The sequence below is a fragment of the Scomber scombrus genome, chromosome 13 (genome assembly GCF_963691925.1).
Source record: "Scomber scombrus chromosome 13, fScoSco1.1, whole genome shotgun sequence".
In the NCBI taxonomy this organism is placed as follows: Eukaryota; Metazoa; Chordata; class Actinopteri; order Scombriformes; family Scombridae; genus Scomber; species Scomber scombrus.
Genome location: NC_084982.1, coordinates 10,625,388 through 10,647,194, shown reverse-complemented (window position 1 = coordinate 10,647,194; position 21,807 = coordinate 10,625,388). Strand labels below are relative to the sequence as shown.

Sequence of the window (21,807 nt, the reverse complement as noted above, 5' to 3'; positions counted from 1 at the left end):
CTGAGACTTCCCATAAACCCACTTATCACACCGAGGAGGCTTAACCTTATCTATCCTTTCACTCATAAAGCCTAACCTTGGTGGCGAGATGCTGAACGTGCTCCGTCAGGTTAAAATGAACGACCGTAACACCAGGTCACATGATAAGTTTGCTTTAAGAGGTCCCTCATACCCCCTTTGACCTGTGAGAGACTGGTTTCCCTGACTATGCACCTCACTCCTGGAATGAAAAACAAACTGAGGAAAACACATTATTCCTCTGAGGGATTTTAAAGCTCTACTTAAATATGTTCAGAATATTTTTGAATGTTTGTGTGAATGTTTTTGTGTTGTCCTAGATATGTAATTTATTCTCAAGTCATCACTGATAAACAAAAAACAAGGGGCAGGAGATGATATTAAAGCACCAAAGCTTTAACAAACACTCAAACTTGTTGATAATATATCACAAACATGTCCGAAAAGGAATATTTGTCCCCGCCCTCACCTCAAGGCCTTACACTCATATTAATCTTGCTCGTGATTCTTATTGATATCGACTTGAGACGCAGCCACAGAGATACCAGAGAGGAATCTCTCGCTAGGGGACGGGTCAGGGCCCTGACAGAGAAGTACACATCCTGGAGAGTCATTCAACATGAAGTGTTTATACAGCTGACGGGCACAGCGCTCATTCACAGCGGTCAAGTGACCAACGACAAGACAAGCTGTCAGAAGCAAAGGCTTTGGCAAAAATAAAAATAAAAAAACGTTGCCAAAGATTACCTCTCCAGCACCACTACCCCCCAAGACGACCACGAACGGTGTCTTTAAGCTGCAATAATTGAGCCACGAGCCTGAATGTAACCGCGATTTCCACATCACCACAAACAGTTAGAGCAGGTTCTGTAAATTTTCATTTTCACAACGACTGAGGACAAGTACACTTTAAAAACACCCACACCGGGCAGCATCATGAGAGCAGAAGCCGGCTATAACTGTAGGGAGAAATGATATGGAGTTCATGAGGGTCAGGTGTTAAAAAAAAGGATTAAAGTTACAGGAAACTTGATGTAGTATTGTGTTTCTTCCACGTCTATCACATTAGGGCATTCAGCTTTACAGAAAACACTTAGACGGATTGAAGTCCAGGAACAACATAGATAAGGGCGTTTCAATTAGATGCAAATAAAATTCCAACAACAGAGACTTTTTATCAGTCCTCACAGTTAGGAAGTGAGCCAGGAAATCACCATCAGCTAACCCTAACGACAAATGCACATCAAAGATGGCACCCAGGTGAGAACACGGACCCTATTTGAACCGAGTCCCCAGGAAGCGTGCCAGGTTTTGAAGCCAATTAGACATAGTGGCCAAACCACGGAATTACAATTTCCAACTCCACCTCGGGCCCTGAAAGCATCTTTCACCAAAAAAAATCATGGGAGAAGAAGCAGCTGTATTATTTAATCACCATTAAGCCGGCAGAAATCACTAGTGCACATGCTATGTGGGCCCCAACGATCAGGAGCAATATCAGCGTAATATCTCTACAGCTGGAAGTGGCTTTTTTGGCTTCAGAGAGAGCTCCGCCTTGCTGTATCCACCTCTCTTTATTTATGCATCCATGGTTTGGACCAACAACAGAGACAACTAACAGTGCTTCAAGATATTTCAAAGAACTGATGCCAATACATATTTAACACCTGTTAAAGGAGCAGTGTGTAGAGTATAGTGGCATCTACCAGAACAGACTTGGCAGAAATGTAATATAATATTCATAAGTATGTTTAAATTAGTGTATTATCACCTGAAAATAAGAGTAGTTGGGTTTTTATAACCTCAGAATGAGTCTTTTACATCTACAGAGGGAGCAGGTCCTCCGCCATGTTTATACAGTAGCCCCAAACAGACAAACTAGGGTGGGGTTTTACAGCCACCGTCAATTCTTCTTCACACTTAGAATGGGAGAGAGAAAAGAGCGGAGTCAGCTGGCTGCAATCTGTAACCTCCCAGCTCAACACCACTAAATCCTGCTTACTGAACCTTTAACATTTTCTGCACACATGAAAGTGTGCACGTGTGTATTGTAATCCAATTTTATGTAGAACCTTTGGGAGGATGTGTTCAGAGTCGACGTCTGACCGAAACACAGTGTTTATTTTTCTCCCTTCCCCAGAATATAATTATATATAACAATTAACTTAACAATGAATGCGACTTTCCAACAAAAAATGACTTATCTGTGTTATTTTTTTAAAGGATTTTATCTCTTTATGGGATCATTTTATTCGAGATTTTTTAATGGGTGTGTGTGTGTGTAAGTGTGTGTGTGTTGCTGCATTATATGATTTAATTGCTCCGCTAGGGATAACCAAACTTCTTAGTGGCCTCCAAACAAACTAATACTACTCAGAGTTTATGGTATAAACCAATACACCAACTTTACAAGGTCATAAAACCAAAAGGCTCGCTGTTTGCCATACTATGCTGCTCAATGCGCTGAAACTTAAGAAAACAGTTCACACAACGTTAACTCAAGCAAATGAAGAAAACACCAGACAAATAGGCTGCATGTAGGAAAGAATTAAGAAACATAATTTGATAAAAACACACTAAGAACAACGCTCCATATACAGAAAACACTACAAGTCCAGCCAACACAACAGAAATTTACAGGGGTCAATAAAAACTGATGAATATGCCAAACACTCATCAACTGTGTTTCGAGATTTGCTAACATCAATTTTAGTACGGAGATATTGGCTACACAGCTACTTGATAATTGATAGCATGTTCATCTGTTTCTAGCATTATTTTTTATGGTGTTGTTGTATACGACACACAGGCTTATTATACTTGCTTGTACTTTCTGTATTTGCAGCAGGTGTCAAATTGTTAAATGTTACGTGACAGCACATTGGCAGCATGCAAATGAAGACGTTTTCTTCATTTGTTTGTGTATTTGCTTAAGTTATCTTAAGTTTTGTGTGAAGCTCTCTACAGGTACTCACAGGCCTTATCTGCTGAAGTCAAATTGATAAGTCACAGTAGGAAAAGCACAGGTATAAAGTACAAAATGAATGGTGTCATGTCTTACTGGGATACTTGAACAATAAAGAGTCTTCGACAGTTTTATTAGTGACACCTGTGCTTTTCTCACTGCCTGCTGTAAAAATGGCTTCATGGCCATGCCCAGTAGGTTGTACAACTGTTTAGGTTATGAAAACAAAAGCATGTTGGAAATCCTGAAAGATAAGTATTTCAGGTCACACTGCATGCCAAATGCACACATCACATGTTTCTCCTTGTTGATCAGTGGAGGTGCAGCAAGGAGAGCATTTCACAACACATTACAATCCTCTCAACTGTAGGGACAACTGTGAGGTGCAGCTAAAAGGGTATAGATCAGATACATGCTAGCACGAAAACTAAGAGTCAATGTATCATGTTTATAATTTGTGATAATAATCTCAGTATCTCTATTCTGACTAAAGACTTACTACTTTGTATCAACAGGTGCAGCAGACAAAAAAGAGGACATCATCACTTGACCTTTGCTTATCACACGCACATTTTCAAACCATGGACTGGTTCCTGCCTTCTCAAGTGGTGACAATGGCTGGACTGCATTTACAAGAAAAACTATTTCATCGAGCTGATAAGCACCACTGTAATCTCCATATGAAGCCTTGGCTTGGAATTTATCTCAATGCTGCAATTATTTACACTCTGCTGATAACAAGTTACCAAGGTCCAACACAGACTACGCCAACGCTGGCCAAGTAAGCACTCAGCCCTTACATACTGCTGAAACACAGGGATATTTGTGCTATAAAGCTGAGCCCAGACAAGGAGTGCACAAATATGGTTCATGTTAAGATGAAAGACCTCTATGTTCCTGCAGGAGGGGGGAATGGCACTGGATGGTGTGATCATCGAGGAGGGCTGCCTGGCGCTTTAAACTACCGGGGACATATTTAATTACCTCTAACTGATTGAGGCTGGATGGAAACGGAACAGCCTGCCAATGAGCAATGATCTGTGATGAGAGATAGATATGACTACATAGCTGCCATGCCGTCGAGATTGTGAAAACACAGACATTGATGGCAATAGTGACAATTATAGACAACACCCGTTTTGTAAACCGATTTTAAAAATGTGACTAATTACAGCAGGTAGAGTAGTGTGTGGGCTTCACCACGACGATGCCTGTTGTTCATACCGATGTGCTGAACAGTAACCCGACGGGTCTGAGGTGAACGGCAACACCTGCTGTCCTACGACATGCTGCTGCTGGACCCACGTCAGCTAGTCTGCCCGTATGTGAACCAGGCCTTACCAGACACCTTATAGTCGTGTGGTGGGGTCGTCACAACCAAAGTGATCAGCTTACCTTTGCCATTCTGCCACGCTGTGTACCAGGACAGGCTGAGGAAAGACGTGAAGAAAATAATCGCAGTGGCCACAGTTCCATTTCTGAGCCTCATCTCATTTCAGCGATGCCGCTCCTCGGCTGAGTGTCGGGGACCCCGGAGCTGCCGCTGCCTGCCTCCCTCCCTCCTTCTCTCTCTCTCTCTCTCTTTCCCTCCCTGCCTGCCTTCAGGGTGTTGAGACGTGCTTAGGCTCAGGCATATGGGGGCGTCAAATGGTAAAAAAAAAAAAATCGCTCCAGTTCACACAGCCGGAGGAGGGCAGAGCTCGGAGGTGCCCCTCGGTATCGGTGCGTCTTTCCTTCCCGTTGTTCAGAGGGCTGTAACCGGCTCCTCCTGAACCGTCCTACCGCGATCAGTCACGAGTCAACCGTCTTCTGCGACGAGACAGATTACATGGTCGGTTAAGAAAGAACAAGCTAGCTGCCGATACAATCCATCTTCATTTAACAGCCTACAAGTTACCAGAAGGAGGCATTGTAAGTGTGTGTCGGTGGATCCTCTGGGATAGGCTGCTCGGTGTCTGACGGACAGGCTACGCCTTAAACCACGTTGATTCCGCTTCAACAGGCAACAGATGAAGACGAGAAACAGACAGCGTGCTGCTAACAGCCGTCACATGAGCCTAGTGTTACCTCCTCCGTGAAGCCACAGGGTTTTACTTCTCATGTTAGCCAGTCGACCTGCTGACTGTGGTATATTATGTTAGCCAGTTAGCTGCCTGGCTAACATTAAGTTGAAACTCTGCCGCAGATTTTTTTTTTTAAGAAAATAAACTACAGTCGAGGCTGGACTTTTTTTAACGGTTTTTCTATGAGGTGTTTCACACTTTGCGACTGCCCACCCCGGTTATCAAATGAATCAACAGTGACAGTCCACTATCAAACATTACCGTTTGACCGTTAATGTTTAAAACTAACGGAACAGCCTCGTCTACCTGTCAGTTAAACACGAGCGGCTTTTCCGGTGCCAACTTTTCAAAATAAAGCAGTTATACATTTGGTGCAGCATACGGTTTGTGTTTCATCAGCTGGAGTCTTTCTACACCGAATGATGGCATGTATATCATCTCAACCTCAGCCTATCAATTTCAATGATGGCAACATCACTTCTCTCGAAGTTTAAACGTGACATTTCATTTTCACCGGAAGTTTGACACTGCAGAATAATTCCACAAGGAAACCTGCAGTGCGAAACTTTTACATTTAAAGGACCAGTGTGTAAAATTTAGTGGCATCTAGCTGCATGGTTGCAGATTGCAACCAAATGAATGCTGGCTGAATAAAGACTTCAAAAATGCAAAAGTCCCTTTCTATATGCAGTGTTTGGTTTGTCTGTTCTGGACTACTGTAGAAACATGGTGGGTTCCGTGGAAGAGGACCAGCTCCCTACAGTAGGATACAAAGAGCTCATTCTTAAATTACAAAACAGAACAACAATTGTTATTTTCATGAGATTATGAAGTAATTCAAACATACATGATCATAATCATATCTTCCATTTCTGCCAAGTCCATTCCACTTAATACCACAACATTTCTACACAATGCACCTTTAAATGACTGTCCCTTACATTCAACCCCTTGTCAAATGAATTCACACAATGCTGGTTAAGCCTATCACCGCCAGATACATTTCTCTGTATTTCAAAATACAAGCAGTTTTAAAATCTGGTGCCGGTGGCGACATTCCCGTGCTGGCTGGATGAAGAGACTTCCACTGGCCAAACAGCTAACTTCTGGTGAAGCCTTTGCTAACTGGAATGGGGATACAATCATTTAGTTGTGCAGCTCTTCTAGATTTTCTAAATGTTATTGGACCAAATTCTGGTAGTGAAACTAGTCATTTCACACAGGTTGTGTGACACTCAAAATAATTGATGCACCCTTTTACAGAAGCAACTAGCAACAGAGCAGGCTACAGCAGAGCCTATGACTTAACCATGTCAACAGTTTTGTTATTATTCTCATTGCCAGAGGGGGGAGACAAAAGTCCCTCACTCCAGCTTTAAGTTGCTGCAGGTTGAAATACCTCAAATGAAAGAGTCAAACTGGAAATTGTGAGGTTCCATGGTGGTAGTACTATCTTTGTATATAAAATTATTAGTAGCGTCTAATGCTGTGTTTTTCGATCTTGGGCCTGGAGCACCCCTGCACTGCATGTTTTAGTTGTTTCCCTGCTCCAAAACACTGTTCCAGTGTGACAAAGACCAACTTTTGTTTTTCACCTAGGAGTCACCACTCTTCTTTTAATAAATAGAAAGCCTGCCATCTAGTGGGCCTGTAGTGTAGCTGTAATTTGAATTCAGGTCCTTCACTCCCTAGTACAACAACACTGGGCCTGTCATTTATTAAACATGTAAACATCAATAAATAGCCAGTTAGTGTGGTAATAGTTGATTCAGTAGCCATTCTGGAGATTACAATGATATCACAATCTTCATCAATAGATTCTGCTTGCAAGTTTAAGTTCTGAAAGTGCTCAGAAAAAATGGAATTAAAATTCAATCCTTTTAATGAAATTAATGCAATATAAGCCCCAGAACAGCTATTATATGGACCTTGAGGTGAGATTGCTTTGTCAACCAGTCTAGCTAGATTTTTAAACCACACTTACAACTGGGGCGCTGTAACTTTGATCAATTCACCTTCATTGAAATTTTTACCTCAAAATGAAAAACCAGAGCTACGAGTCAAAATCACAAATTACGCTGAGGGTTTCAAATACTAACACAACTAATGACGTTTTATTTAAAAGTATGCACAATTATTGTGCATACTAACATTCATTTATTTTTCAAATAGCACACGTTTTAATGCAAACCCACAAAATAATTTGTTTAAAAGGAATACATTAAATGACACAGAGTTTTCTATGCCAGCTGTGATGTCTGTGACAATCAAATTAAACAAGCTTATTGACTTTAAATACATTCACCCACCAAATACAGGAAACTGATTATTTGATCTTGTGTGAAGCAAAAACTTTTTCAACTATTGCTATTTTAATCAGTGAATATTCTTCACTGATTAAAATAGCAATAGTTGAAAAAGTGTTTTGCTTTTTTTTTTTTTTTTTCCTTTGCACGTTGTTGCTTTGGAAATTCTCTCTTCTAGAGTGACATCTGTGGTGTAGACAGCTGAAATGATATGTAGGCTGACGGATGGGTTGGAATATTCTCAGAAGGGGGTAGTTTTAAAGTAGTCCTCCAGTGGAATAAGTGACGTGCCTCCGATCCAGTCCTGCAGCCAGACCTGGATCAACTCCAGCTTCATGAAGAACCACTTGTGTCCCACCGGCCACTTTGCCATCACAGGATGTCTACAATAAACAAGATCAACTATTTGAGATTCTGCACAATCTGCCAAATATTTTGGTTCTTTCTCATTTTCAGGGTCTCAAGGAAGCCAGCTTGCATTCACACACTTTCCTCCATACACTTGGTTACCTTGAGAACATTGCCTCCTTTGCAAAAGTGAGCTCCTCTGGGGGGACTTCCACCATCTTGCCTGTTAGGGTGAGTCGAGCACATCTTGGATCTTCTGGATCATACACCATTTGCCTTGAGACCATAGTAAGACCATGTTACTATAGTAACACACAAGCACACACATTAAGTGTCTATCTTTTTTAGTGTTTCAGTAACGTCCTCCAGGACCACAGAACTAAAGGGCCCCAAAACCTCCAGGCTTACTGTATGGTTACTATTTAAACAGAAAATATCAGCTGACCTAATCGGGGCACTGACATAGGTCCTGCTTCATTACCTAATTTTGCATTTAATCAAATGATCACACAGCAAACTTAGGGTAAGGTATTTAGCATAGAAATACTGTACACATTGCAGAGTATGGGAGGAACAACAATTCTGTGGAGGTCCATTAAAAGTTGAGGCTTACCTGCAGAATTCTCCCTCAGCCTCTGAGAATGTAAGAGAAGCGTAGGGGTTCATTCTCAGATCTGCCACAGTGTTGTCCATCGGAGTCACATAAAAGTAGATAACTCCAGTGCTGTTGTCCAGCGTTCCATCACTGACTGAGAAAATGTTCCCAAAGGGGAGACCTTTGATCTGGAAAAAACAGGATGTTACCAGACGCACATTTTTACACAGTAAATTCAGTGGTAAGAGTTTCAAACAAGTTGATTCCTGTGCATTTCAGTGGCAATATTGAACTGAAAATGACCAATTAATTACCAGAGTTCATACTCTCAGTATTCTGTGGGGTGGATATGGAGCTGAGGCACAGTTTACAAGTCACACATAGGAAATAGGTTTTTATAAAGGCGAACCAAAATACCAAAATATTTTAGACCATGTATTTAAAGTAAAGAATTTTCAGGTTCAAGGGTTCATGTTAGTTCTGCGGTTCAGTTCAATCAAGATCTGAAAACACCAACGGGCTCTCAGGTCAAGAGCTGCTACAAATAATTATTTTTATTGTTGATTTAATCAATTAAATATTGCTTGATTCATCAATTTGTCCACAGAATGGAAAATGAAAGTTTCCACAGCCCAGGTTGACATCTTTGTATTGCTTGTTTTGTGATATTCAGTTCTCTATTATAGTACAAACAGGGCTATAGCCAGGATTTTAGAAATACTGAGATGATGAATCCCTACAGCTGTCAGAACATTTTAACCAGGGACACTAAAGGTCTGTAAATGTTTAGAAATCATTTGACTTATGAACTTCAATTCATTTTGTTTTGTTTTGTTTTCTTTGGGTAAATGATTATCCAAAATGAAGATTTATATATTGTCTGAATGTTTTCTTCACACTGACAGGAATGAAACTGGAAAAAATGCCAAATGCCTTAATCTTAATTGTTGGACCACCCAAATTCACAAATAAATACAGTGGACGTAACCCCAGTGTCCTAATTTAAAGGAGAATTAAACAAGTGAATAGGTATATTTGCTGCAATATGACTTTAATGATGAATCAATTATCAAAATTGACAATTGGCAATACATCTTCTGTTATTTAACCTATCAATTAGTTGCATTGTTTCAGCTATGGTCAGGTCCTTAGTGTAAAATTAGTTTAGTTTCAGAATATGAGAATTTAGCATTGATTCTTAATCTTTAATGAAGTAGAAGGAGAGGCAGCCATTTGAAAGATTTTTAACAGTTTACCTAAATATTGTTTGGTGGGGAAAAAAACATGCCAGACAGTATTTATTACTCAAATAAACAGAGGCAGCCTGTTGTATAGGACACACAGGTGGTCGCCTAGGGTGACAATTCAGAAGAGGAGCACCAAATGAAGGGGACTTTTTGTTTTGGTGTTTTTCTTGCCAAGAGGGATGCCTGTATACAGCTTTTATAAATATACACCTTTTCATCCCTTCTTAACATTACTCTTCTCTTTACCCTTATTTATTGATTTCCATAGTTTTCATCTGGTTTGATATTTCAAAGCCTTACAGGTCAGTTGGTCGGTCAGTTTTAGCCCCGACAACCACCACCAACCATCAAACTGGAGGACTGGGAGGATTTTATCTGGGCTGCAGGTACCATTGTTGTTCTTCATTTGAGTTTGAGTGAATTTTTTTATTTTTAATTCTAGGTAAGATGTATGACTCCTTAACATGTTTGGAGGGAATCTTTAAGCTTTTTTCTTGGGTAGTCTCGTTTTAAACATGCAATTAAAAACATAAAGACTATTCCTCCTACAAATAGCTGCTCTTACTCCCTGTGTGTTACCTTGTCCTGAGTGGAAATGGTGGCCAGATGTCCCCAGTCACTGTAATGAGCTATGTATCTGGCAGTCCTGGCTGTCTCCTGGTGCGGAGGAGGGCTGCTGCTGGCGGACTTCTTCACTTTCTCCAGGCGATATGAAAACAGGCGAGAGGAAAGCTGCGCCACATTGTCGCTTTCGGGCTTGACTAGCTCTCCGGGAGTCTCCACGCTGTCCCCGAGGACGTTGGAGGACGGATACGCCTGCTTCCACAGCCCGGCGCTGTCCACCAGCAACGCCGGAGCGACCTCCTCCGACAGGTCCGCGTCCTCCACCACATCGTTAGAGGAGACGACCCAGGACACCGAGCTTCTCAGGGTGTAGGTTTGACCCAGGCACAAGATGTTGGCAAACAGTGCCAGGGGGAAGCATAGGGGCCTCATCGAGCTGGGAGAATGGCCGCTAACATATACTCACCCCGTTTTTTACAAACTCACGTGTATGCGCTTTTGTAACGTGAGTGGGGTTTTGCAACAGAGAGCCTACAGCGACCTCTACTGAGGTGTCAGGGGAATTCATTTTATAATAGACTTGATCAGAATGACACAACACCCTCCCGTTGCCATTGAATGATCAGATATACACTTGTGAGATTACTGAAGTTCTGCAACAACAACAAAAACAGCTGTTTGTGCATCAACTCAGTTGTGTGGTACGTTTTTAACTTTTTAAATATCCCTCGCAAAATGGATTTGATTTCAGTGAGATAAATCTTAACTACAAGTAGCCTAAGAAAGGCTCATTGACACTAAACTACACATTCAGGTGCAACTTTGGAGCAAGTACTTTAAGGATCTGCACATGTTGTAACCTTTTCAGTCTGATTCAAGGTTCAAGGTCATTATTTATCAAATGTGTATGACAGTCATTACTGGGAATGACATGCTTGGCCTTTAAGCTCTCCTAACAGTAGTCATAGGTTATATGTAAAGACAAATGAATAAATGCTATAAAAAAAAAAAAAAGTTTTTAAAACCTACATAAGCATACTATGAAATATTAAAATTAATCTAAAAAAAAATAGTGCATGAATGTGAAGTGTAACCACGTTCCTCTCCAAGAATGATAACGGTGCAAGTTGCCCTGCCTTAGGTGCTATAAAGTAGACAGGAAATGTCAGTCAATGACACTCTGACCCGCAGGTGTAACCATTACGCATGCTACACTGTACGAGCACAGGGAAAAATGACAGTAGCGCATACCTTACATGTGAGAGGACAATACACCACGCCGGGCTGCAGAAACATGCCAGCTCAAAGTAGAAGGAGAGGGATTAGGAGTGGCCACATACCTGAGGCGCACAACCTAGCCCAACAATTAGTTCCAGTGAAGTTGGCACAGTGCCATGTAGTGGTAGGGAGGAAGACTACCTATCTGGTTACACCTAAAAGGTTTGAACATTAGGGGAACCTACTGAATATGCAGCAAAATCTTACACTATATAAAACATCTCATGCAAGTATAGAAGATTATAATCCCAAGAAGAATCCCAAACGGTTAAATTCAGTAATATTGTCAGTCATTCTTTTATCCAGTGAGGTTTTTTTTCTTAACAGTTTTTCATTTGCATTTGTCACTCTGTTTAAATCAATCTATATATTTTTCGAGTTCAGTTCAGATTTTGCTGAATAGATTGGAGATACCTCAGTTGAATTTTTCATGTTCTGTCCTTTTCCTCCTCTGCTTTCATTCAATAAATGGAAAATGTAGTGCCACCTAAAACATGAAGATACAGGGGACAGGAGCAGGGGAATCCATTAACAATACTATTTTTCATCATTATTCATCAGCTTTTACTGTCAATACTATCTTTTGAAGTGCCAGTTTTACTTGTGTAAGTTGTTTATCCATAGGATCTGCCATGGATAGTGACATTAAATAAGTTGAAAATGACAGCTGAAGATCTCTGATATGAAGTTACAACATAAAACTGCAAAACAGCATCATCATATATATATATATTTCCTTTTACAACTGGCAGTGGGATTGAGGATGTTCCTTTTCCTTTTTGCTTCTCCAGAGGTCATGTTGAGTCTGGTCTTCTTCGTAGAGCCAATTGACATGTTGTCTCTTGGCCTGATTGCCGCAGAAACAGCTCTGTCTGTCTGTCTGTCTGTCTGTCTGTCTGTCTGTCTGTCTGTCTGTCTGTCTGTCTGTCTGTCTGTCTGTCTGTCTGTCTGTCTGTCTGTCTGTCTGTCTGTCTGCCTGACTGCCTGCCTATCTACCTACCTATCTATCTAGATTATAAACATTTTTTATTCTTTTTGACCACTCAAAGCGCTTTTATACTACATGTCTCATTCACCCATTCACACACATTCATACACTGATGGTAGGGGCTACCACGTAGGGTGCCAACCTGCTCATCAGGAGGCAACTAACATTCACACCCATTCACACACCATTGGCACAATCTGGGGCATGTGGACTGTCATTGAATCAAACCGCCAGTCTTCCAATTGGTGGACAACCGCTCTACCTCCTGAGCCACAGCCAACCCTAACAGACCTGCAGATGGGGCTATAGGCCACATAAGCAGTAAATTGATTCCATCGATACACTGATACTTGCTCTTTCACAAGGAAAAAGCTTTTTTGCCACATCTGAGTTTTCAGTCACTGACTCAAACCTCATTGCATCAATTTTAGTGTTGAATAATACTTTGAACATAAGTTCCTGAAGAAATAATGCAATTGTGTTTGTTGTGTCCACATTGACTTGTCATAACCCCACATGGACAAGTTAAAATGTGTTTTAGGAAACATATATTTCATGCATAATTAGAGAACTTTCATAATTTCTGTTTTTCTTGAGTCAATAAAGACAGCGAATTTATGTTTTAATGTTGTCATATTATATCTTATCCGTCGTTACATTAAGGCACTTGACAACATAAGAACTTAACATTAGAAACTTTATTATATAACATACACTATTAATTGGAGTAAAATGCTTAATCAAATGAAACATTATTTAGAAATATCCTTTATCTTAAAGTGGTTGTGGTAGAGAGGAATTATAATGAACTGTGTTTATTCAATATATACTCTCTCTGCGTCTCTCAAAATCTCTCTCAATTTTTTTTAAAATTTTACACTTTTCAAGACACAAACACAACAGCCGTACGTCCTCATAAATTAACTGACTCAATACTTTTCTCAAAGTCCCACTAATAACACAACATAATAACCTTCATTTATCTGTGTGGATGTTCATAGTGTTGTGTCCACATCCTTCAAATCTGTTTGCCTTCTTAGTCCATGGTCTTATCACTCCAAGCCATTGACTTCCTTTTGGCCAGTTCCATCCAGGACGGCTGGCCACTCTCAGACATAGACTGCAATGTTGATGGAAGTATAGGTGATGACGAGGGTGATGAAGATGGCCCCACATTTTTGCGGGGCCATTTGTCCTCACGAGGCCTGTCTGGAACTCTGGTGGGGCTTGACTCTGAAAAAAGAAACCCTGTTTCATGTTGCTGCATCTGGATATACTAAATACCAATTCAGCATTTCTACAGTTCTCATTCATAATTCATGAGTCAACACACCTGCAAGGTTCACTCCTTGTCTTCCCTCCAGTTTTGTGTCTTTGCTTACAGGTGTGGGTTTCACTGAGGCAGGGGATTCACCTGATGTCTGCATTTCTGTTTGAGTTTTCCTCACTTCAACCTGAGAAAAACAGTCCAAGTTAGATCATCTGCTCTGGTAAATTATCAGTTTAGTAGTTAAAGGATAAATCTGATGATATTCTATATATTTCACTCAACAACTCCTGTGAAAAGACCAAGACAATTAATTGATCCTACTAACGAGTATTGCCTGTGTAGCCAAAGCCTGATATATAGTTCCTCAGTGCCAAAGACCTTTCTTTGTTGTTCAAAAACTATTTAAAAAACATTAGTGAGTCACACTGTTGCACTGGCTTCATTACAAAGAATATTGGCACTGCAGTTTATTTAGATTAAGTCATTCATACACTTTCCTGCTGTCATAAATACTCACTAGCACACACAGTAGTCCCAACAAAAACACTATGTACTCTTGTTTGAGTAACATTTACAAAAAAAACTACAGTACCCTGCTTTTTGGGAAATACCTAACCCAATTTTTAAGATCACATCTTTAGTATGAATTAATGGGTTTGGTGTTGAGAGCCACATACAAGGAATGAAGGGATTTTTTAATCAGAAAAATGTAGAACATCACCAGAATTATCCTGTAATCAATTCACAGTCACAGAAAGACAGCTATAAAGAAGTACCACAAACCCCCTTGGTTCCAGGAAGAGTGGTCCACTGTGCTCGTTTCTCCAAAAAAGCAGCCTTGTCACCCTTTATTGACCCATCCCAAACTGTCTGCTTCTCTTGCAATGGTGGGCTCTCTTTCTCCAGCACAATTACTGTTTTTTCCCCTCTTCCCAAGGCAGACAGTAGAGATGGAGCTGCGGCTGTTGAGGCGGTAGAAACTAAGGTCGGAGCTGAAGTTGTGGATTTGGGCTGGTTGGAGGGCTGGAGACCTCGATTGCTCCACGGGGGTTGCTGCTGGCCTGAGGAAAGATACGACTGTGCAAGAGTTTGGGTGGCACTCGTTTGTGCAAATTGAGTTGTGATGACTGTTTGTGGAGAAGAGCGCAAGGGAGACTGGGTTGTCCATAGGTTTGTCTGCACAGCTGAATGAGACGCAGAGTGTGACACAGGCTGAGCTGTAATTGAGTGTAATTGGTGTTCATTGACTTGTTTTGACATTTGCTGCTCTTTAGAGGTGTTTGACTGAACAGGAGACATTGTTGACGACTTTTCTTGCATAGTTGGCATAATTGATGATTTGACAATTAGTGATTGGCCTCTACTTTGGACTGGTTCTGCTTTGACTGTATCAGTTAATGGCTGACGTGCAGCCAGCAGAGGTGCTGTACTTTGTTGTAATTTTACAGTCTGTGTCTGTATTTGTGACCCAGTCGATGTCTCTCTTTGATTTGTTGGCTGTACTTGCACTTGTGGTCGAGGCACGGCCTGCCCGCCTGTAAAGTCTCTGGGAAATCTACTAGTGAAAAGCTGTTGGATACTTCTGGTCTTTTCCATCGCCAGGCTCATCCAGGACACCTCAGATGAAGCAGTTTGAGGGGCTGGCTGGGGCTCCTGAGAGGCGCAGAGGGCAGCTTCTACTTCTTTGGGGCTTGTTTGGACTTCTGTACGTATGGTGTGAGAATCATCACTAGATGGAGGATTATTCTTGACAGGAAGGGAGAAGCCAGAGGGGGTTGGCTCTAAGGAGTGACAGAAGTCTGTTAGACACACTTGGCAGCGCTGTTAAACTTAGCCTTGATGGTATTTTAATGAGTGCAAAGGTTCCCTGTGATCAGTAAAAATCTTATCAACTCTACAGTGATTATTTACTATGTGAAATCTCCTTTCACTGACATAGCATTATCTTTTAACCTTATAAGGAACTGAAAAGACAGCTGTGAGTTGTAATTTGATACCTTGAATAGTAGCACAATATGGAGTAAAAAAAGACCTTTGTTTAATTAAAAAGGTCAAATTCACACTCACCTGTCGCCCTGACGTCTCCAGAGGTGGATGTTGGCAATGTTTTAGACATGTTGTCGGCATTATCACTTATTTCCTGTGTTTTTTGTTTGTCACGTTGCTCCTCACATGACAGTGGCTTTGAATGATGGTTGGAAGGGGCGTCAGACCTATTTCTCATGGACAGAGATGTGGAACGCAGTTTTACACCAAATGTCGTCTTTCCTTCTTCATCCTGGAACTCCTTTGCTTCTACTGCCTCTTCCACCAACTCCTGACTACTCTCCATCTCTTCCCCCTCTATAACGCCTGCATCTGTGGTTACATTTTTAGGTGGTGTCACTGATTCCACTTTTTTCAGACTGTCCCCCCTGTCCCATGGAACTGAGCTTTTATGTGGAGCTACCTCTTGTCTCAGTCTTCCCACAGCAATGGGGCCCCCTCTTGGCTGAAAGTCTTTACGTTCCTCCCTTTCCTTCATGCTTGGAGGGACTGTATCCTCTGATCCCCCACCAGTCTTCTTCCAGGTCGCCACCTGCTCCAGCACAAAACTTCCTGATCGGGGTCTCTCATTATCTCGGCTTTTGGCGGTGGAAATTGAGATTTTGAAGGATCCAGATCCTGGGGCAGGTCTCTTTATTCCTATTATGTTCTCTGGTTCACTTTGAACCTGTTGATAAACAGAGGAAGACCTGGGTGCCACCACTGAGCCAAAGCCAGCAGAGAGTTGGTCAGAGGAGACTTCTTTAGAGTTTATATCAGCCTTGTTTAGACTATTTCTCTTGTCATAGGACATGACTTGTATTTCAAACTCTTCCAGGCCCTCTCTCGTTTCCTTCAGTTCTGACGGTATGAAGGATGAGTGTGGCCATTCATTCTGCATTATATCTCCATGTCTAGGAGGCTTAACTCTAAGTATCTGGGAGGATATAGAGGGTGATCTCCCAGGAAGAACTGGGTCCTGTTGAGAAAAAGGAAGACTGGATGATTTGGGTGCTGCCTCTGATGTGATCGACACTAGTTCTGGGGATTTTGAAGGAAGTTCTTGAGATGTCATAGGAGCGTTGTCCCTTCCTTGTTCTTTTTCCAGTGTCACCTCCTCTACAGCGGTAAACTGTTGCTCTTCTTCTTTCTCAGACTCAGGGTGGTCGATATTGTTCACCGTGTGTAAATTAGAATCATGCTGTCAAAAAAGACAGAGAAAGCAGGTAAGTGAAATGCAGGAGGTGTCTTTACAAACAGTGTACAGTGTAAGATGGAAAAACAGGTAACAGTCACTCACTGCAGTGAGCCTCTTCTTGGTGCTGGCCCTCTGGTTCCTGGGCTTGATAGACATTCGGTGGCGTGCAGCAGACATGTCCAGGCAGGGAGTAAACTGAACTGGAGAACTGAAGTCCAACGGGGGCTCAACAGCAGAAGGAGAGGGATTAGCAGGGACAGAAAGAGGGAAGGTATGGGATGGATTCGGGGGCACAGATTTGGTAGATACAGGTTTGAGGATGGGTGAAAGTGGACGATAAGATGGCTGGGATACGGGCTGAGAAGAAAGGAACAACAAAATCATACGACATGCAAAAACTTAACTCGACTAAACCAAATCTCAATTTGAATCTCAAATCATAAAAACCTAAAATCCTCTTCATGCAAACTCAAACTGATCAGTAAATCACCATGCTCAGGGCTCCCCCGGTTGTAATGTCACATCCTGAGATTTCAGAAGGGCTATGCGGAAGACCATCATCCTCTGAGTGGCCGCATAGCTCCTCTGGACGTCTGACTGGTGGAACTGGAGGTGGTGGCCCCAAATGCATCTTCTGCTGCTGAAGCTTCATCTGTAATATCAGAGCATAGCTTGGTGTTCTTAAAAGAGCAACAGTGATAAAGACTACCCTTGAATGAGCTTTGAATGAAGGGTTACCTGCAAATCTTTGATCTTGCTATGAACATTCTCCTGGGATAAGACCCTGGCTGGCTCAGCGTCTGAAAGGACTAGATCTGCCAAAAAGATACTGTCATGGGAAAATGCCCGGGATCCCATCATTCCTTGGGAGCATCTGAGGTAGCAACAGAGAAAAAACAGAGGAATGGTGAAGGTACAGACTAGAAATCAGAACAAAAATTGAGCTGCAAAAACAACATGTATTGCACAAGATCATTTATCACTCACGCCAAATCTTCATCTGATCCAAGTCCCTTTCCTGCAGTGATGTCACTGGTCGACTGGCTGAGTTTGGTTTTTTCTTCTGCACCTGCTCTCTTGCTCCTCCCGAAGAGACGAGATTTTAGAGACTTCAGCTTGGACTTTTTACGTCCTGACAGAGATTGAGATGGAGATGGATCCAGGTCACAACGGCTCACACATGCATAGAGCTCTCTATAATATAATCTCTCTACATTGTGCATATTCTTTCATGATCTTTATTTAATTGTCACATCAGGTGTATGTGCTGTAGTTTATGATCGATCATTGACAGCAAATGGTCCTTGCACTTGTTATGTTGACAATGTACCTCATTTTGATAGCTATTTTTTTTAAATCAAAGACTTGCTTTCTTGTCACCATAATTCTTTTACGTATAACTACATGATGGATAATCTCACCTGGAATGTCCTCCGTGCTTCCTTCTGTATCTCCAGAGAAAGACTCCATTAGCCTGATGCCTACAAGAAGTGCAGAACAGATGGCAGGAAAGAGTAAAGAGAGGCCCTGATAATGAGAAGCAATTGTGACTGTACAGACCTCAGGCAAACAGGTTTTTAGAGGCTGTAGTCATATGCTGGAAGGCAGCTAACGTGGTGTGAATGCTCCAGTGACAAGTGCTCTGTTCTCTGGTAGACACACATATGCACACAATACACGGGTGTGATTGCCTGAAGATGTGACGATGGAATTGAGGTTCAAAGGTTTATTGGCATTATCAGTAACAGAACAAACCTTTACAACAGCTGGGTGGGGTGTAGTAAAGAAGTCCTTATGATCAACAAACAGCTAGCTTTTAAAAGGGGACTATATATAAGACACATCAAATACAGTGTTCCCAAGGGTATACATAAATAACACAGTATCTTAAAGCACTGCACTCTGGATAATGTATTATATTTTGTGAACAAAGCAAAAGCTCAAATCTTGCTCTCAGGCAGCTTATGCAACACTTGCCTTACAAACACCCAGACTGGGTTGATGTGTTACTGAATGCAAGATTCAGTACAGGGTGCTTGTTAACATTTGTTAAAAAGACTTTTATGTTTTTGTTTTTATTACTATTTTAAATATGTACACACCATTTTCAGTGTATCATACAACTCTGTCTGGGTAACCTAGGAACTGATGTCAGCATAGTGTGATCCTGCACTACACAGGTGCCTGATAAGACAAGATGTGTCAGGTTACAGATAAACATGCAAAGTCCACTCTGCACCTCCCATATCACAGATGGCTGTCAGACGACTAGCATGTTCTGCTGAAAAGGACTGGAATAAGAATGGGCAAATGAATGACCAGTAAAAAAAGTTTAATGTGAAATTTCCCATTTCATTAACACATCTAAACCTTTTTTCCTGCAACAAATCAATCTCCTGCTTTTGGCATTACCACCATAAACCTGTACAAAACTAAAGCACTCATGAATCAGACTGTTCCTCAGAGTTTTGCCATCCTGTGACCCAAACTATAGTCCCAACAGAAACTGAGGATAATCCTGTGGATTATTGACATTGCAGAGAGATCCTTGTAAGATTTCAATGCACCATAATCCACAACAACAGCTTGATCATAAACTTTCCATGTCACGCACTGTAGCACAAAATTCACCTGACATTCAGAGGGTGTGTGAAAACATGTCAAATACAAACCAGATACAAATCCAGCACAAAAATGAATGATCTTACCTGCTGTCTGCGGCCTTTGCTTCTCTTCGTCCTCCTTTCTACACTGAGTTGTCTTGTCACTGTCCTAAACCTCAGGCTTGCATCGTCCACATCTGCAGACGAGGGGGGGGGGGGGGACGTAAGGAAAGAAGTAAGGGGATTGGAAGGAGGAGAGAGAAAACCAGGCAGGGAGAAAGAGAAAAAGAGAAAGAAAGAGAGAGAGAAGGTCACTCCATGACAAGGTAAGCAAATGCACAAAGAGAAAAGAGGACAGAATATAATGAGAGAGAGAGAGAGAGGGGGGGGGGGGGGACAGAGCAAGTGAGAGAGAGAGAGAGAGAGAGAGAGAGAGAGAGAGAGAGAGAGAGAGAGAGAGAGAGAGAGAGAGAGAGAGAGAGAGAGAGAGAGAGAGATACTCTATTACATTAGTGGCACACTGTGGCCCTCTGCGCTAAGCTCCTTATAAAACGCTAACCTGATTTTAGGCCCAGAAATGAGAGTAGAGGGAAAAAAATAAAGCTCCAGTTGGAAAGAGGACAAGCATACAGGAATTACGGCTCATGGAACTGTTTACACATTACACCAGGTTTCTTACACCCCCCTGCCCCCCACCACACTGGCTGATCACAGGGGAGTTTATATGTGTGTGTGTGTGTGTGTGTGTGTGTGTGTGTGTGTGTGTGTGTGTGTGTGTGTGTATGTGTGTGTTTTGGAGTAAAAGTTTAAATTGATAAAACCATCAAGCTAGCCCTGGTGAAATGCAGTGTTCAAATCCAAACATACCAGGCATTAAAGCTAAAATTATAACAGAGAGATAAGTGTGTGTGTGTGTGTGTGTGTGTGTGTGTGTGTGTGTGTGTGTGTGTGTGTGTGTGTGTGTGTGTGTGTGTGTGTGTGTGTGTTTGTGTGTGTATGTGTGTGTGTGTGTGTGTGTGTGTGTGTGTTCAGCGGACGTTTTAGTAACACTTTCAATGATGCCTGCGTCTATAATAAGTCTATAAACACTCTTATGATGTGTTAAAATGTGCTTATAGCACTGTATAAATACAGATAGACACTCATAAATATTCATAGTGCTTCATATCAATAATCATAACACATTATAACACATTTTATATTGACTTGTAAGGTCAAGTATCATAATACTTCATAATCTCCAGTCACTCACTTTTTTTTGCAAATATTATGTGTATTACAATTATCATAGTTGTGATACATTTTAATTATTTTACAATGCATTATAATGTGATTATAAATTACTCTATGTGGTCATCAGAGTGTGGAAGTAACGAGGCAGATATAATAGATTACAAGCTGGTATATGTCACTGTAAATTGACATTGTTTGAGTGAAGTAATTTTAAACAAACATAGTATTAAATCTATGCAAGAACAGCACAAAACATTGTAAAATGTATTTCTTTTGTTTAATGGGTCATAACAGACAATGAATTGAGAACTCCATTAATGTAATGTTTCCCCAAAAAACTCACTCTGAACATAACTGACTGTAACAATTTCCCCTTTTCCAATAGTTGTATATTTTACTTTTTTGTAAATGTTTGATCAACAAAAGTGGCGCTTAAAAACACTTAGTAAGAAATGATTATAATGTGTTACAACTATGAGAATTATAGTGCACTATGATCCTTGCAAATGTCAGCGAGTGACCAGCAATTATGAAGTATTATCATACTTGAGCTTAAAACTCATGAAATGCTTTATGTGTCATGATTATTGTTATAAAGGATTATGAATATTTATGAGTGATTATAACTACAATTATACAGTACTATTAGCAGATTATAACACATTATAATTATGCTGATATTGCATTATGGACATGGGCATCATAGAAGGTAGTACAGAATCTGTATTTGCATGCCCACACATTACTAGTCAGGTATTTTTTGCATCTATAAAATGGAAATAATTGCCCACTATCATTCATCCGGGATTCTGGGGATCCTCGTCGTATGTTTCCGGTCTATATCTTGACTGTAAACTGTCTAAAAAGTCATAAAATGCCAAATTTTAACAACATAAAAATGATTCATGAGAGACAGCTCCCACACACACTCTTTACAATCAGTAACATGATTCCGGTGTTGCATCAGTGAATCCCACTCTGTGAACATTCACACAGGACAGGATTCAGAGATGGAAGCACTATCTAGGCCACTGGGCTACAATCTGTGAGAGGGAGGGCAGGAAGTGGAAAACAAACCTTTGCATCCACATTTCTGTCTGAATGTG

General features: G+C 41.1%; 3 protein-coding genes across 3 annotated transcripts in view; all 3 read right to left on the bottom strand.

The window, feature by feature from the left end:
* Positions 1-5,547, bottom strand: part of mgat4a (alpha-1,3-mannosyl-glycoprotein 4-beta-N-acetylglucosaminyltransferase A) — a 33,838-nt gene extending 28,291 nt beyond the window's left edge. The window contains exon 1 of the mRNA XM_062431835.1: positions 4,379-5,547. Within this exon, the coding sequence (XP_062287819.1) occupies positions 4,379-4,472 (94 nt within the window). The 5' untranslated portion in view covers positions 4,473-5,547. The remainder of the gene's footprint in view (positions 1-4,378) is intronic.
* A 1,982-nt stretch (positions 5,548-7,529) lies between these two features.
* Positions 7,530-10,576, bottom strand: creg2 (cellular repressor of E1A-stimulated genes 2). The gene is made up of 4 exons (XM_062431958.1): positions 10,122-10,576; positions 8,314-8,483; positions 7,863-7,976; positions 7,530-7,735 (listed from the first exon to the last, which is right to left on the bottom strand). Exons 1-4 carry the CDS (start codon positions 10,536-10,538, stop codon positions 7,594-7,596), a joined length of 843 nt encoding a protein of 280 aa, XP_062287942.1. The 5' UTR covers positions 10,539-10,576; the 3' UTR covers positions 7,530-7,593.
* A 2,832-nt stretch (positions 10,577-13,408) lies between these two features.
* Positions 13,409-18,335, bottom strand: cracdla (cracd like a). Its single transcript, XM_062432281.1, has 10 exons — positions 18,287-18,335; positions 17,853-17,997; positions 17,604-17,739; positions 17,356-17,517; positions 16,968-17,222; positions 15,710-16,868; positions 15,049-15,423; positions 14,426-14,826; positions 13,706-13,826; positions 13,409-13,620 (listed from the first exon to the last, which is right to left on the bottom strand). The coding sequence occupies exons 1-10, from the start codon at positions 18,333-18,335 to the stop codon at positions 13,409-13,411; spliced, it is 3,015 nt and encodes a 1,004-aa protein (XP_062288265.1).
* Between the last annotated feature and the right edge of the window lie 3,472 nt (positions 18,336-21,807).

Coding starts and splice junctions, on each gene's coding strand:
- creg2 (XM_062431958.1), bottom strand. CDS start 10,538: ATGAGGCCCCTATGCTTCCCCCTGGCACTGTTTGCCAACATCTTGTGC. Junction 8,484..10,121: donor CCATTTCCACTCAGGACAAG/GTAACACACAGG, acceptor TGTTTTTTCCAG/ATCAAAGGTCTCCCCTTTGG. Junction 7,977..8,313: donor GCTGAGGGAGAATTCTGCAG/GTAAGCCTCAAC, acceptor TATGGTCTCAAG/GCAAATGGTGTATGATCCAG.
- cracdla (XM_062432281.1), bottom strand. CDS start 18,335: ATGGAGTCTTTCTCTGGAGATACAGAAGGAAGCACGGAGGACATTCCA. Junction 17,998..18,286: donor AAGCACGGAGGACATTCCAG/GTGAGATTATCC, acceptor AATCTCTGTCAG/GACGTAAAAAGTCCAAGCTG. Junction 14,827..15,048: donor AGCACCTCTGCTGGCTGCAC/GTCAGCCATTAA, acceptor CGTCTCATTCAG/CTGTGCAGACAAACCTATGG.